General features: G+C 35.3%; 1 protein-coding gene across 1 annotated transcript; it reads right to left on the bottom strand.

Moving 5' to 3' along the window:
- Positions 1-2,766: 2,766 nt before the first annotated feature.
- On the bottom strand, positions 2,767-18,109 carry LOC128246927 (uncharacterized). The gene is made up of 9 exons (XM_052965481.1): positions 17,905-18,109; positions 8,566-9,412; positions 7,904-8,116; positions 7,575-7,676; positions 6,766-7,002; positions 5,828-5,930; positions 4,425-4,648; positions 4,035-4,161; positions 2,767-3,442 (listed from the first exon to the last, which is right to left on the bottom strand). The coding sequence occupies exons 2-9, from the start codon at positions 8,980-8,982 to the stop codon at positions 3,168-3,170; spliced, it is 1,698 nt and encodes a 565-aa protein (XP_052821441.1). The 5' UTR covers positions 8,983-9,412; positions 17,905-18,109; the 3' UTR covers positions 2,767-3,167.
- Positions 18,110-18,753: the final 644 nt, after the last annotated feature.

Below are 18,753 nucleotides of genomic sequence, written 5' to 3'. Positions count from 1 at the left end.
ATTAAAACTTATTACTGATGGGATTGAAATATGAAACTTGATATATATATATATATGGCAATGAGAGAAAGTGCAGTGCATAAGAACCATGATCCTACAATGTTTATTAAGGTAGCACCCCACTTGAAACACTTCCAATTCTAATGCTTTAGCCTTTTTTGTTAAGCGCAGGACAACATCTTTTCAGGGATTCAAGTTCGAATCCACCAAGAAGCATTTTTCTTTTTCAGTAGCTTACATTTTTATGCCCCCACAAAGTGGCGGCATATAGGGTTGCCCTTGTCCGTACGTACGTCCCGAAGATTGTTTCCGATCTAATTCTTGAAAACCGTTTGTCCAATCCTCACCAAACTTTAAACACATGTTTGTGACCATAATATCTTGATCAAGTTCGATAGTCATGGAAATCGCTTTAGTCATTTAGGAGTTACGGCCCTTTTTTGTCAAAAATTCCCGAAGATTGTTTCCGATCTAATTCTTGAAAACCGTTTGTCCAATCCTCACCAAACTTTAAACACATGTTTGTGACCATAATATCTTGATCAAGTTCGATAGTCATGGAAATCGCTTTAGTCATTTAGGAGTTACGGCCCTTTTTTGCCAAAAATTCCCGAAGATTGTTTCCGATCTAATTCTTGAAAACCGTTTGTCCAATCCTCACCAAACTTTAAACACATGTTTGTGACCATAATATCTTAATCAAGTTCGATAGTCATGGAAATCGCTTTAGTCATTTAGGAGTTACGGCCCTTTTTTGCCAAAAATACTTCAAAAATATATGTTTCCAATCTAATTCTTGAAAAGTATGTGTCCAATCCTCACCAAACTTTACATACATGATTGTGACCATAATATCTTGATCAAGTTCGATAGCCATGGAAATCGCTTTTGTCATTTAGGAGTTACGGCCCTTTATTTGCAAAAAAAGACTTGAAAAATACGTCCCGAAGATTGTTTCCGATCAAATTCTTGAAAACTGTTTGTCCAATCCTCACCAAACTTTTAACACATGTTTGTGACCATAATATCTTGATCAAGTTCGATAGCCATGGAAATCGCTTTAATCATTTAGGAGTTAGGGCCCTCAGATTATCCTGAATAATCATTATGGCTTATTTTCTGTGACAAAAAATCGAAGTGGGGGCATCCGTGTCCTATGGACACATTTCTAGTTTACAGAAGTTTTTATTTTATCTTTATTAAATAGTAATGGAAAACATTTCTACACATGAATATTAACTTCTTTGCAGATTTCATTACTAACAAGCCTGGCTGAAATATATGGTTTGGAATTGCTAACTTGTTTTTATGCCCCCGAAGGTGGGCTTATTAAAATCGCACCGTCCGTCCGTCCGGCTCTGTAACTTTCCCTTGTATGGACAGATTTTAAAATAACTTGCCACATGTGTTCCATATACTAAGACGACGTGTTGCGTGCAAGACCCGTGTCACTACCTCAAAGGTCAAGGTCACACTTAGTTTATTCACAATGGAGTGCTGCATAAAAGGACATAAAGTATAGGTTGTCGTGTCCGGGCTGTAACTTTCCCTTGTATGGACAGATTTTAAAATAACTTGCCACATGTGTTCCACATACCAAGATGACGTGTCGCCTGCAAGACCCGTGTCCCTACCTCAAAGGCCAAGGTCACAGTGTTTATTCACAAAGGAGTGCTGCATATAAGGACATAGAGTATAGGTTGTCTTGTCCGGGCTTTAACTTTCCCTTGTATGGACAGATTTTAAAATAACTTGCCACATGTGTTCCACATACCAAGACGACGTGTCACGTGCAAGACCCGTGTCCCTGCCTCAAAGGTCAAGGTCACACTTAGTAATCACCATATTAAAAACTTACCGAAAAAAACAGTAGTTGTAGTTGTAAAAAAGCATCAAAGCGGATATATTTCTTGTCATATATAGTTGTTCTTACTGATGAAACATCTACACAGTTTTCATATCTGAGATTAAATTACATGTCTACAAGGTTTTGAACATATATTCATGTGAGAAACCGTACAGACATTTGTAAGTGTTACTAGCGATGCATCTTACCGTGCTCAGATGTAATGTTGGCAAATGAACAATATAAAGAAGAAGTTATGGTATGATCATTAAAACACATTTTAAAGCCCTTTATTGATTATTTTCTTCTTTTTTTCTGTGTTGGTCTTGCCACTTGAATGCCAAACGACAGAATGGTAGGTGAAATTGGATCAAATTAAAGATATTTAAAGGTTTATAATATAGACTTTGAATTAATTGTCAACAATTTGCTTAGTCTTTGAATGATATTCAATTGCTTAGCTACCTTTATGCACATTTTAGAAAACTGGGCATCAACGTTTAATAAGGTATCTACCTCAACGCCTAAATTTTAACTTCTCTTCACAAACAATAATGAGATTTGAATATTAAATTGCTTCATTTCTTCAACAGACTTGAAGACAACTGAAATTGCTTAAAAACTGTCATGGTAAGCCTGCATTTGGATGGAAAAATCAAAATACCACGGGCGGTCACGGATTCGACGTAAGAGGGGGCGTTACTTATGGGCATACCCTTTGACTTGCTTATCACCCAGAAACGTAATTTATTTGCTTTAAAGTGTTAGCAAGGGGTTTGGATCGTCCCTCAAGAACATTATAACAATTTGTAGTTCGAAATAGTGCATGTTGGGCGTAATTTATTACTTTTCTTCTGTATTGAAATAAAAAGTAAACTAGGACGATTTTCGCACCCCCCCCCCCCCCCTGAATCCGCTAGTGAATGTTTCTTTCTACCTCAGGAGTGTTCATGCCACCATCAAGAGTTTTTTTTATCGCACACAGATAGAGGACTGACATCAGCATAATAATACAAGGCAGCCTGTTGATAAACAAACAATTTATGTACACAACCTTCTGACATAGGCTTGGAGACCTTGGAGACACATTGAGAATCTGAGTTATGCGGCGTTTAAAGTCTGCTCAAAATGCCATGTAGTCATTACAAAACCGGCTATGCCGCAAAAAAAATCATAAGATGAAGGCACACTATAACATTTCTATGTCATCAAATGTCCTCAACACTATGGACGTTCGTTTTTAATGAATGTCATATAATCAGTCAGGAGATGCGGACAGAAAATTGCATCCCACAAGTGTAATTTGTCCTTGCTGATTTAATCACAGTTTCTCATCGTATAACGGGAAAACACCATGCACTATGCCTATGATCATGTCACGGTTATCATCGATAACAGTGTTCTTTTCCTTCTTAATCATGTCCAACACTTCTGACAAAACCTCAGTGTTTTCTCGTTTAGCAGTGCTCATTTCCTTCTTAGTCCGATCCAACACTCCTGACGAAACCCCATTGTTTTCTCGGATAACAGAGCTCTTTTCCTCCTTAATCTGCTTCAACACTTCTAACGAAACACCACGAAAAGCATCCTGGAACGCTTAAAGCAGAAACAACAATTCCATTAATATTATCTTTAACTTTCAAAGCATTATTTATGGATAAAGCGATGATTTAGTATAGTCGAAAATCGTTTGTTTGCCTCAAATGGCTATGATGACCGTTTACGATTTTAAAAAATCGACTAACAAAATATTGTATTTTTTAAGGATTTATACGACCGCACTTGAAAATTGTAATGTTATAACTTGAGGAATCCTAAACATGGGTATAATAAAATTTCTGTTGATGATTTTTAATGAAGTTTTTTTGTGCTATACGAGCTATCGATGATTAAGATAACTCTTGTATTATCTTAACATGAAAGAGTTTCCCTATGTTAATAAAATCTCTAGCGTTATTCATTCAAAAAGATGACATATCATTCTATGGGAAACTCATGTGGCTAGTAGCATACGTAGTTTGCTCTCTGCTATGTAACAAACTACAATGCATCAGCTATATCATAATAACACTCCGAAACTGTCAAAGGCTACAATTCAGCCGCCTCTAAGAAGGCGTTCTGCCCATGAGATTACTCTGAAGTCAACAACTATAATACTAGTTTACATTTACAAGGAGGCATTTCTTACTGTCATCCTGACAGGCCATATACATGGCTGTCCATACAGCGCCACTAAACAGCTCGCTTGGCTTGGGAAACTCTTTGCGAATGTACAGAACACTTCCAAACATGTTGTAACCATGGCGATACACATCCTGAAATGGAAGGCATAAAGTCATATGGTCATTCTTTTAGGTATCGAAAGTGAAAACCGAAACAGTTTTGTCCATGTGTTTTGTGGCATTCAAGGCTCCAATAAATCGAAGAACGAGCATTATTATAATTTCACGAATATGTCCGCATCAATTCTTTGTTCTAATGTTAAAAATATATCTGAAATGTTTTTTATTAGATTGCTTATTTAGTTCAACCATCGGTAAAACTATGCACATAGAAATGAAACAAACAAAGTCCAAACCTGCATCCAGTTGCCGATGGTGACACAGCGTACAGTCGGCCGGATGACGATAGCCTGGTATTTCTTTTCATCCAAGCACCCCATCACCATTGCAACGAGTGCAAGGAACTCGTCCTTTATCACCTGGAGGTTCTGTCTCCAGTTCAGCAGCAGAAAGTAGCGGAGAATGTAGCAAATGAAACCCTTCTTTCGCCCATAACGCTCGAACCAGTTCACAGTCGCATCTGTGGACGTATATGTAGGAACACTGGATTTACACATAGTAATGAATAACAAGTAGAAGTAGGCTTGCAATAATTTGACAAGTAGCTTACATTTGAAATGATGTTTGAGTTAAATTTATGCAAAGGTATTAAAAGCCCTAGCATGTGAAAACATCGATGCTCAAACGCCCGATTTTCAATGAAAGGCAGAGATTGTTATACAATGTTCGTAAGAAGGTGAATGGTTGAAGCATTTCCAACCTCAAGTTGAAACAAAATCATATTCATGCAAAACTATATAATAGAGGAACGGGCAAGTACCCATTTTCAAAACAAGAATATCATGTAATTAGGAAATAATTAAAAAAAATACTGGGCCGAATAATGAATGGCTCTACACACTGCACTTCCTCAATACCATATACAATCATCTTTATTATTTGTTTCATTTTAATTTCTAACCTTTTCCCAAGACATGACCAAGAACCAATTTCCGAAAAATATCAGGTTAAGGGGAGATTACTTCAGAAAAGCCTAGAGAACGATCATGGTTCTTGTGCATTGCATTTCCTTCTCATCGCCATCCATCTATATTTCAAGAGTTCATTTAAACCCCTTTTTTACTTTCCAAGATAAGGTCCGGACAAGCATTGACTATGGAAAAACTATGAGCAAACTTAATAGATATGCATGATATGCTCATGGTTATAGTGCAATGCATCTCTTACGTCGTCATTTAAATCAATATACCAAGTTATCTTTCATTTTCATCAGTAGTTTTGAAGTTATTATCAGTGTAAGGGTGTGACATACAGACGGTAAGACGGACGGACAATGGGAATACTAAACGATAAATGACCAAACAAAAAGTGAATTACGGTTGAAATGTAATTATGAATATTAATTCACAAGCAACCAGAAACACATAGTATTTAGGAGGGTAAGATTCGCTCTATTTGACAACAGCTCAGTTACAAATGACAGGAATTTTCATTGTAAATTAAAATTAAATAACGCTAAAAATGATTACGATCAATATTTAGCTGTACTGTTGTTGTTGTTTTTGTAAAAAAATGTAATGTATTAAAGGTTCAGATTTGTGAATTTCACTTATACTTCTAGAAAAGTAACCTCTTTAAATGAATGGGACCAAATAATGGCTCCATTTCAGGATAAAAAACAACAACAAACAACTTGTACCACATTCTTGATGTGACCAGATGAGGTGAAACGTTCGGAGATTGTCCAAGATATTGCCTGGCTGGATATCGTCAAGGAAAGGGGCATTTTCTTTTGCTTCCATCTAAATGATACAGAGAATGGCTAAAGTAGCATTTATCGGTGGATATATATAATATATAAGAATAAATGGATAATTAATGTGTTAATATTGGAATATTTTGACCTGGTAAATATATGTGTTTTTTAATTGATAAATTATCCATAAGCAGAAATTAAAGTGATTTTTACCAGGTGGATAATTGTGCTTTAGTAAATGAATTATTAATATACAGAAAATAGCGGAATATTTCTTCCAAATGAAGGGATAATGAGCAGCAATTCTCACCGGCTATCTCACCGGGAGACAAACATTATAATAACTGCCCTCGGTTTTCCCTATAGCATGCTTATAACAGTATTATTTAACAATGTCATTTACAATGTTGCTATCTGATGTTTGATTTATATGTTAACAAAATGTGTTTAAACTGAAAAAGAACTTAAGTAATATGGAAAAAAGTTTCATTGGCTAAACTCGCAAATGCACATTTAATGTGTAAACATGCACATTTCATATGAAGACCTTTGTATTTTTTCTCAGAATGTGGTTATTTATGGTTCAACAGGTAAATACAACTTGTATAATGTAAGTTATACCCTTTTTTCGAGGTTATTTCATGATTTTAAAGCAAGAATGTCAAAAAAAATCACTTTTATATTTGATGTCAATTCAAACCGTTTGGCACTTTTATAATCCTTCAATTTGACCACAACATGGGCCTTATCATTATTGAGCTTATATATATATATATATATATATATATATATATATATATATATATATATATATATATATATTGATTTTATTTCAAAATCAATGGATTCCAATCACGCCGAATAACAAAACAAAAACCTACCCAAGCTATTGCAAGATGATTAAATGGCCTACGGCCATGTTCCTTGACCAGCTTCTCCTCCTTCGGCAGGACAATGCGGTAAAGGTGAGCACGTAGCGGTGTGAGAGACAACTCCGCACACGGCGCCCCTCGCCTGTTGTCCTCCAGTAACATGCGGTACCAGTAAAAGTTGTTGTGCATGCTCATGATGTTGCTAGGATACTGGCCGGATCCAGAGCGAATCTTCTTCTCTATTACCTTGACAAGTATTTAAACTCAATTCAAAGTCAATAATCCAAGTTATATTTTCCAATACACCAAACAATATTATGAACCATTATAAATGTACAAATACATATAAATAAGTTAACTACCTACAGTGTATGACCATTAGGGAACAAGAGCACTGCAGGAGTCGGTGCCAACTGAGGGTGAAAGCAAAAAGGTTCTAAATTACATTAGAAAATAATCAGATGGAACATCTTTGTTTTCACCGTTCGTAATGCTTGTAATGTTTCTCAGTTTAGTTATGGGCATAACTCAACATGTTTTTCAGACTCTCACACATTTTCATGTTTTGCCCTTATAAAGTTTGATGCAGATACTCGTACTTGGAAAGGTTATCAAGCTATGAACACTATAAATATATTTGACAATGCCTATAACTGGCACTAGAACTGGCGATTACAACTCGTAGGCGACACAATGACCTTGACAAAATGACAATATAAAATCTAACATAGGTCAAGCTAGACTGCACCAAGGATATACAACCTTGTTTGCAATGATATCACTTCGACAACCTATTAAGATTCCTGAACCATTTTTACCTGAGAAAAGTCTCCTTTTTGAGGACATTTGTCTGGTTCCCCTTTTAGGTTGTATAAATTCCTGCTGTAGTCAACGGCCTTTTTGAAAGCAGGATGGTCTTCCTGTAATAGGTTAAATTCAATATTTGACTTAATCATTTTTGATAGTGTATACCCAGTATACCATTTTGAATGACCTTTTAAGATTATCCTAAGAAGCATGTAAAGGACAAAGACAGCTTTTGAGTAATTGCTAAAGTTAAAACTTATGCACCAGAAACAATATTTGAAAAAAACACACGGAGAGTACAAAGGTTAAAAATAAGATTTTGGAGTTAATAAATACACACCATACACTCAGCCAAGTACCAATTCTCTTCAGCTTTTTGGTACGTTTGGATCCAGCGTGCATAGTTCGGTATGTTAGGTCCTCCAGGGACATAGTCCTTAAATCTTCCGTTGTAATCAGTATAAGGATCGCGTAAATATCTTTGAATATATGGTCCTGTGTAGTCGTTACCGGCAACAATACTCATTTCTACTAGAAGCTCGTGTTTTTCCAACTGAAAATAATGTACCCGAACCGTGTTTCAATAATAGGTTTTTATAACAGAGGTCAACATTCAAACAGTTCATATACATCCCATATATTATCGACAGAATAACAAAAATAATTGTCGACTAGATTGCTTGTATATTACATTGTTTTACTCAATTTAATACAGTGTTTTTCATTTAAAAAGAAAAGCTACAATGTATAAGTTAAATATAATACTTCTAACATCTATGCAAAATGTGTGCAGAAAGAGGAATTTTAATATGGATCCAAATGATCACAATCCATTACAGATATGTGTATATAAAATGTATGTTTGTGCATAATAGCCGGCTTCAATGTAAGCGTTCAAAAATGCAAAAGTCGTAATTAGTAGGTTGTTTACAGAATGACAAGATAAGTTTGATAGAAAATTCATGTAAAAATAGCAAACCGAATCAACAACTACATACTTACATTCAACATGGTCATGACCTTCTCTGTAGAAATGACCTTGACTAATAACCTCCGTGGTTTTACTGGTAACTCACGTGGCTTACCAAGCTGAAGGTGATTCCCTATGTCAAACAGCTTATCTGAAATCAGCCTACTTCCCTTGAACTGATGAATGACAGGGTCTGGAATCAGCCTATTGTCCATGAACACACAAAAGTCAGAGTCATTGCTCAGTATTGCAAATGCTTTGGGCCTGTCTCTAAAAGCTCGGACGATGAGTAAATCTGCTTCTCCCGCGGGTGATTGGTGTATCTCACATCCACACAAACTCAGGGTAGCTATAAGCTGGTCATCCAGGAGAAGTGGGTTAATGTTTGTGTACGTGGACAGCTTGCTTATTTCAGTCTCCCACCACAAAACATCAAGAATCTGTGACATCTTCTTGATGTCTTTTCCATGCCTCTCTTTCCAGGTGTCAAGTTTCTGCTCTAATCACTCATTAGAACTCCCTTTCTCAGCATCAATGTAAAACACCAGATGAATATCCAGAGATATAAGGTCCTTCACTAATTTTGTAACATATTCGTCCAGTGAGGCATACTCTCCACCTAGAATACGCAGGTAATGATTGCCACGATTCTGGCTTAAACCTTTCCAAAACTTTGACAGAATGTGATATTTGAATGAGTTGAAGTCGACGATCAATTCAATTCCTCCCCGCTGCTGAGCCACTTGCACTAGATCATAAGTGTCACTGCATGCGTCCGCGTCTTTCAAACATGTACTCAGCAAACCCCGGACACCCATTGTTGTTAATAGCAAATATCTCTGTTGTCCAAATTCGGGTATTTAAGGTTGTTCATTCACTCTGAAAGTGATCAGTACCTGTTGTTAAAAGTTCCATATGCGATGTGTATACAAAAACGAAATAGCAACGAAAGCTCCTGGCCCTGCTGATTTCTACTGTAACAATCATGCATTTAGGAAAACCCGTAATATACATGAATTGTGTATTTGTAGATTTAATAAAGAGGTATTTTATTGCATTTACATAAATACCCTATGATTACAAATGTATAAAACTAATTATATAAAACAATTAAGTTTCGAACTGTTAAAGATACGTATGAAAAAGTAAAATCGTCTGTTAAAGTTTTAAATAATCATTATGATTTTTTTCGAATACGCCATAGGCTTGGGTCAGGGTGAAGTAATGTCTCCTGTTTTGTGTTCTCTGTCTATGGAAGATTTAGAAATATTTTACAGACATATATGAATTTAGGCCTCATTATTAATGACCTTATAGTTATACTACTTTTGTTTTTGCAGACGATATTATTTTCTTAAGTAACACACCTAAAGATATTAAAAGGTCTCTGTCATTATTAGAAATTTACTGTAATAAATGGAGTCTAGAGGTCAATATTAGTAAAACAAAAGTCATGGTATTTCGTTAAAAAGGTGCTCTGTGAAGAAATGAAAAGTTCCTATACACGTATTATTGGAGTTGTCAGTGACTTCAATTATTTTGGGAGTGTTTACAATTACACGGTTACATTTGCCAGGAATCATGAACACATAGTTAGAAAAGCCCTTAAGGCACTTAATGTTTTATTAGCTAATTGTAATAAGTATAATATCAATATTTATGCGAAAAGCTACAGAAACAAGCTGAGTAGCAAAAAGTTTAAACATAAACCCGGTTTATTGGCAATGGGTTAACGCCAAAGACATAGAACATAAAATCACAAACAAGAAACATTGAAGAACAGCACAAAACTCCACAAACAGCACAGTGCATACATACTATATATAAAAAACTAGGTCTGTCTATCAAGCCAAAACTTAGTTGTGAATTATTTCATGCCCTTGTTGACTCAATACAAGATAATGGGTCAGAGGTTTGGGGATTCGGAAAATCAAAAGAGATCGAGCAGATAAATTTAAAGGATTGGTTCAAAGTTTTGGAAATAGATAATGCTACAAATGTATAAGAAAATATAAAAAAATATAAGAAAATAATATGCTTCAAGGAAATATATAATATTTCTATTAAAAGACTGTCAAATTGGTGAACGTAATTGGGTAACTGATGTTAGAAATATTCTGAGCAAGCATGGATATGCATGTTTTTTATAATCCACTGTTATATCATGTTTACACAATTGTCAGTTTGTTCAGAGAAACATTAATTGTTACATGTAAGCAAACACGGGTAAATGACAAGGCTAGAAGTAGTGATCTGAACCTGTATAATAATATTAAAAGTACACAAGACTTTAAACAATACTTGAACATTTTACCACATAACTTTCGATGTTTTATGACTAGATTAAGATTGTCTGCTCATTCATTAAGAATCCACACATGTGGATTTGCAAATAACAACATTCCTAGAAATGAACGTTATTGTACTTTTTGTAATTGCAATGATCTAGAAGATGGTTTTCATTTTATATTAATATGTCCTTGTTAAAATGATATCAGAAGGAAATACCTTCAGAAATATTTTATGTCAGACCAAACATGTATACGTGTATAGAACTGCTAAAGTTAGACAACAACAATACTGTATTAAAATTACCCAAATAAATAAAAGAATATCTTAAACATAGAACTTCCATAACATATAGTGATTAGTTTGAACCAGCTCATCCTCATATTTTATATTTTGTACACAAATTGTTTTCACGGATGACAAAATATTCATTTCTAAAAATAAACATTGTAACGAATCTGTATTATGTGACAAATTCACATTATATAAATGTATTTATATTCTATGACTATATACCTTGTGAATATATGTGAAATTAAATCATGTTCTGTCCTGTATCGTGAAGTCTGCCAAAAGCCAAGTACATTGCCTACTGCACATACGTACGACCTACACTCGAGTACTCATAAAAATAATTTCGATGTAGTATCAAATATTTAATTTCGTTTAAAACTGACTGACTTTGTAGTCCGAACTTTGCTGAACTTTCAAACAACAATTAAAAGCGTGGTCTTCACGCCATCTACATGCTAATCAGACTGATATCTGACAGTGGATGTGATTTAATATCCACGGTTCATCATAAAACAAATCTAAAACCCTTTAATCCAATGTAATTCCACATTGTTTTGCTGACACTTTCGACCTTTCACATACTCATTACCAGGGCAATTTAGTCAATGCATTCAAGCCTTGTCGAATTGAAAAATAATTAAACTGTCATCATTAGGAAAATAAATGCATTGATAAATATTTACGGTGTTTATGAAATGTTTACACTGACACACGAGTTATAAATAAATCTTAAAAACATGATTAGATAACTATTTTTTCACAAGCCGGCGTACGATTGTTTACATCTTCGGCAGTTAAAACTGAGAGACGAAAAGGGTAGCAAAGGAGTACCCTAAAAGGTTTTTTTTAGAAAATTAAATCAAAATACCAATAAGTCCCCGATCATAAGCATAAAAGAAACAGAAACTCACATATACCCACAATTTACGAACATATCAAAACTGTGTTTCCTATGGTGGCATATAACTGCCGTAAGATAACCTGTTATCGTTCGCGAATTGTTTCGTGTTAACCACTTTTAATTTATCTAGCTCTCTAATCAATATTCGCGATACTTTTTGGTAAGATAAATATCATTATACTTAAAACAGGCTTGAAAGTGCCAAGAACTGCCACAAGTTACCTTTGTTTAGCTGTACAACATTAACAGGGTAACTAGATTTTGTTTGCGAATTCCACTTTATTAGTAATATAATAACTGGTTAACTAGATATTATTATATATTATAATCGTGTTACCACTAATCTAAAAATGCATTTTTGGCTATTAGCAGTAACTATTTATCTAGTTATGATTTGCGAATTCCACTTTGTAGGTAACTTACTAACCGGTTAACTAGATAAGATTCGTGCTACCAGTTACCTTTATATACATTGCAGATAAATGAAACTTTAATGTTAAAAAAACTTATACATTTCTTTTAATTTGACTCTTAAAATGTTAAGAAATTGACTTAAGTTAGGAAATGACGGTGATGAAAGTTCACCCGCATGCAACCCGCATTTCTGCAGCTTTTCGCATAAATCTTCAACAAGACGAGAGGTTTTTGGTAATTCCAGTATAAAAGATATTGTAAAAAATGGCAAACCTGTCATTTAAAACATTATCTTCACATGCGGAACTGAAAAAATCCGTCTGCCCCTAAAATTATGGATTGCGTGAGTAAAGAAATACAATCTATAGCAAAAAAAGGCGTTGTGTATAGAACGAAAACCCTATAATCGTAGGTCCTCTGACCGTGGCCATCGGAGGTTTCCAAGAAATCTGTAAAACTAAGATAGGATCTAGAGTGTGGGTATATAAATCCGCATTTTTAAATTTTCGGTCCAATCATTTCACTGCAGTTTCTTTTCTGTAGATCGTCAAAATTTGACTCTAACATGTACGAAGAGCTCTTCAACAGCCTTTAAGTAAATGTTAGAGTTCAGCTTCTTCAGAAAACAGCGAGGGTTTACCCTCGGCCTCAAGCCGAGGTGGCCAGCTCTTTTTTCTGTAGATCGACAAAATTTGACCATAACATTTAGTGCATTTGTAAGAATCGATGTACGTAAAATTAATGATCAGAAATATTCAAAAATCCTCGATCGGCATTGGTCCATTATGAAATAATAACTGTAAATTAACAATTCACAAATGTACTAAATCCAAAGTACATTGGAACCTGATTTCAGGATACCTAAGCATGATATTATACACAACAAGGTCTAAATAGCATAGGTCAATGAAATATCAAATAAAGCGATGTTTGTCAAACATTATGCCCCCCCCCCCTTGGCGCCATTTTGTCAGGAATCTTGGGATGACTGGATAAATAAGCTGATTTAACTTAAAATCAATAGGGATTAGCTAATGAAAAAAACAATCTCCATATCAACTTTGAGTTATGTCGATGCAGGTATTGTCAAGTTATCAGTCGGACAAGATTTTCGCGTTCAATTTCATTATGACCTTGACTTTTGACCCTTATAAAGCCAAAATAAATAGGGTCGTCACTTGTCACACCCAACCTACATGTAAAGTTTGAAGACCATAGGTCTATGCAATGTCTAGTTACATTAGTCGGACATGCTCTTGCATTCAAGGTAACTGTAACCTTTACCGTTTGGAGCGGATAACCTCATAATCAATAAGGGTCATCTGCTGGTGCAGCCCAACCTCCTTATCAAGTTTGGGAACCCTAGATGTTGGTATTGTCGAGTTATCACTCAGAAAATCATTTCTCTACCGACCCAACGACCGACCGACAGACCGAACGAACGAACAACCGACCAATCCACCGAGCAACATATGCAATGCAATATACCCCTCTTTTCAAAGGGGGGGCATTAAAAGACTTCCTAGTATTTTCGAACCTAAAACCATGTTATAGTATCCATAATAAAAATATAAACTTACAAAAAAGAATAGACAGTATTAAATCCTGAACCGGGTGTTTTCGAATATTTGCTGTCTGACATAAAACAGAAAGATCCAAATACAAAGAAGACTAACATTAATTTGAACAATACTGTTTTACAAGGGCATGCAAGAAATAAACATTATAATTAACAACACAATCATCTTAAGCTTAAACATGAACTAATGAAGGAGTCTCAGCCTCCATCGGGTACACCCACTTGCCATATCTTTTTGATGGTTTACGGACTCTGATTGGTCTGTTGGGGAGTACCTCAGATAGACTTTTGTTTCTGAAATAAAGGAAAGCTATGACTTCCTATTATTGCTGGTGTAAAATCGTACATTCCTCTGTCAGACTGCTGCGATTGTTGCATCTATTGTTGGGCTTGGTCACGAGATGGAGTTACATTCAGATGAGAAATTTCTTCACCCTTAAAATGGCGCAGCTATTGCGTGCCTCGTAAAATGATCGTTTGTTACTAGGACACGTTTAACCTCCCATGGACATTTCTATAGTCAAAATAGAGATACTTATTGTAATGTTAATAATTCAGCTCCACGTATTGAATACTTCCTGCCTAAACAATATCCACAGTTTTCTAGCAAGAAGTTTGCATTCATTTTAATCCCTGACCAGTTAAACCGTTGCCTGGCTAACCACATCATGTATGCCTCCTATAAAAATTAAAATAAATAATTGGTTACATGGCTGATGGTCTTGTGTAATAGTTCTATACAGTATTCCATTTTCTACAATGAGATGGCTCCATTCCCTAAGAAAGTGCTTCACCCTAAGTGACTCCTTTTGGAACATCTCGTTGGGGGCGAGAACCACTGCACAACAGCCACCTAGAAGTTATTGTATCTTTTGCCTGTTCTTACTTCAAGTCAATTGTTATCATAGTGTTAATATTGTCATTATCGACAATGTCCACTGGCAATTCAGAACCTTTTGAAAAACAAGATAAAAGTGGTACATCTGTTAAAGCAGCTCCACAGACAGCTTCAACAAGACTTAACTTCTGGAATTCCTGAATATCCATCAGCGTCGGCATAAAACGTGCCTGGGTTGTAACGCAATGAACATTATAGTTTGCTAAAGCTGCAACCCATCGGTAACTGATCGCATTCAACTTTTTTCTGCAATCTGAACATATGGCAAGGGATTATTTTCAGGCACTACTTCAAGGGTATTACCTGACATATAATCATTGAATTTTTCTGTAACATCCTGTTTCAGAGCGAAAAAAAAGTTGTTTTTGCACATGATATGGCAATTCACATGACTTCAAATTTCAACTAGCATAAGCTCTGCACCATCATCATGTTTCTCGTACAGGATGGCACCTAAACGAGATCCGGAAATATCAATATTCAGGATAAATGACTTAGAAAATCTGCGAAGGACACAACATGAGCATTTACAGCTTTTTAGCAAGAATGTCAAATACTAACTGTTGTTCAGACTGGACACAACTTCTGTGTCTTTTACTTTTCGCTTCGTTAAGAATGTAAATGCTTTTAAATGTTAACAATCCTGGCGTAGTTTGGCGTAGGAACACACTCCTAAGAATTTTCTCAACTCTTTTACATGCTTTTGTATCGGCCACTTCTCAAAAGCTGCACTCTTCTCTGGATCGGTATGAACTCCTTTAGCTGAAATAATGTGTACTAAATAAGAAATAAAAGACATAAGTAACGCACATTTGGAGGGTTTCAACTTCAATCCAGTGTTTGATTTTACTAATTCCAAACGCTTGACACCCTCTTCAAAGTTTCTGGAAGAAAAGTATATCACCTATGAAAACTAAACACTCTCTGAGGTGTAACCCTCGCATAGTTTTCTCGTTCACAATCTGGAATGTCGCACAAGCGTCAGGCAGCCCGAACCCGATTTTATTCCACTCTTTGAATCTAAGATTTCCTACAGAAAATAAACTTATACTGCTTGCTTTGTTCTTCCATTCCCAAAACTAAGTTTCTTGGTCGTATATCAAGTTTCGGAAATATGGTAGAACCTACTGATGTATCTACTATATCATCAAATATAGATAAGCATTTTTTCCTATTTGTAAAGGTCTCCTTAACATTCTGACGCGCCTCTTCATACATTTTAGTTTTCTTTCAGTATGTTTGTTTGAATGGCTTAGCATCTTCAAGCCAAGTCTTATGCTTGAGAAGCTTAGCACAGCAATTGTCGGTTGAACCAGTGGAAAACAATGTATCCAGTTACCCAAAACTTGTTGGAAAGAGTTGCTCATGGGAAAATTATCAGCTGATTATAACAGCAAGATCTGCGACTATCTCTTCAATTGGTGTGGAACAAGGTAACTCAGAGGCCAACTTTTCAACTACATCACCGTTGGTTAACTGGCAAACCGTAAATTTAGGTCTCTTATGTGTTGGCTTTGTAGACATAATTCATACTTCGTTAACAATTCCAGCAAATGACCCAGACTGCTTTACAAGCATTGGAAAGACAGTATACCTAGGATTACCAAAGTTGCGATTTTCGGTAATAACTTTTATTCAACATTTCTAGTAATACACGTCAAAGTTGACGTTTGAGGTGGATTTTGATAGGCCTCATAGATGTTTTTCCCAGCAACTGAACATCACACGCAGTATCTACTGCCAACTGCCATACCTCAGTTAATTCATCAGAGGAACTAACATGGAACAAACGAATCACAATAGTACCAAGAATTTCTGGACAAGAACTACTGAGCTTGTTACCATGGACTACCAGCAATGGTAAATACAAAGGAGTATCCTTAAAAATCAAGGACAATTTGTGTTCAGTGTAACCTAAATAATAAATCTTTGCATTAACTCAGGACTCTACAATGGTTTCATTACTGGCTTGGTTTGCATTTCATTACGTTAATTCTGTGAAAATAAAGAAATATTGGCGTCTTTATCAATAACAATTTCAGAACAGACCCCATTAATCATACCCTTAGTTTAAAAAAATCGTTAGACGGGAAACAGGACCTTTACTTTCACCAGCCCCTGAATGTCCCACAACAAAAGCGATAACTTACCTACTTTTCCGCATTTTGTGGCCAAGCCGTCAAATATGACTGAAATCTCCATCTTAGTTTCCACCATAGAAATAACATTTTTTAAAGATTTTTCTAAATGATAACACCCATTATCAAAAATATTCTCAAATGCATCAGCACCCTCAGCATGAACTACCAAACGATGTGTTGACTCAAAAGTCTGACACTGAAGAACACATATTAGACACACACAAGAACAACAGAAAAAATACATTGAAGAACAACAGAAAAAAATACATTCAGAAATTATATGCAATTAAAATTGTTAGCCAAACATGTGCAGTGAATACTTTAAGTATTATTTTAAAGTAGTTTAGTATTACCCTAAATCTTCACTGCCACAGCATAACTCTATTTTTATCTTGTGTGAACTATAGCATTCATATAAAACATATACACATTGATAGCAAATTTACATGCAAACATGCATAGCTCAAATTTGTTATGCAGTTTTTTAAAAAAGCGAGTGTTTAACTACAAATATCATATTTATCAACAAATGACATAATTGTTATATACGAGGAGTTAGAAAAAAAATCCAAAGCAGTTCGATCACGGTGCTCAAATCAAAGTGCATTTTAAATATCAAAACGAACGTATAACTTACCTGGATTAAGTTCAAACAGTTTCGTATTAATGGTCATATTTTCTAATGACAATGAAATGTATTAAATTTCAAACTTTTCTTAATTTTCCTTGTTGGAAAATAAAACTTATTTTTTTCTATATTAGCCAAAAATCATAATTTCGCGAAATTATCTAATTATTTGTTGCATTTAAGTGCCACAAATATTTATCCAAATCAAGTTATAGAAATAGCCTTACCAGTTTACGAAATTTACAGCGAAATTTACCCGATATAAATTATCCGTATGTACAGCGTAAACATTTCAGTATCAAAACGGAAACAGCCAGTGTTTTCGGGTTAAATTTCAGAAAATATATCTGTTCAGAGTAAACACAACTTAAGACAGGAAAACACGCGGCAATCTGAATCGACCGGAATCGATTGTCACTGTTAGCAAAATGGCGACATCCTGTACGCCGGTATTCAATCCTGTCTGTACCTGGGTAGACGAACAAAATACTTATACTCGGTTGAGTAATCATTAAAAGAATGAAAGCTTTTTGAAACCCGTATTGGTTATAATACGCTTGGTCTCAGGTTGCTTAACTGGTGCAAATGTGACACAAAATATTCCAAACTTGAGAGATCATGAACGTGAAACAACTAAAAAAACTATCCAAGGAATGTCGGTGTAAATGCCTGTTTAACATAATGGATCTTCCGTCCATATCGGGGATACGTTGTGGCCATTCTCATTCGGGTTCGTAGAATTTGAACGTTGAGCCATAAACAGTATTTTCTAAGTATTCTCTGCCGGTTAATGGAGTAAGTCAGCCTGATAGATAATTAGATTACCTATGGGTTTTTTTTTTCATTTAACACCTGGGCAGGATGGCGTAAAGCACATGACAGTTTTTTTTGTCAACGTCAAGGATAAACCCTGCTTGTGTTTACAAAGACAATACCAGATTGTTCATTTATTTTGTGATTTCACAAGAATGGGTCGATACATTAAAGCTTACAGACTCCCTTACTTCGCGGAAGTAAGAAACAATGCTCTAACATACAGAAATGGATATGAAAGGGCGTCATGTTTTGTTATTAAC

The sequence above is a fragment of the Mya arenaria genome, chromosome 9 (assembly GCF_026914265.1).
Source record: "Mya arenaria isolate MELC-2E11 chromosome 9, ASM2691426v1".
NCBI classification, from domain to species: Eukaryota; Metazoa; Mollusca; class Bivalvia; order Myida; family Myidae; genus Mya; species Mya arenaria.
The sequence above is the reverse complement of the archived record's forward strand: the minus strand, read 5'-3'. Positions and strand labels throughout refer to the sequence as shown.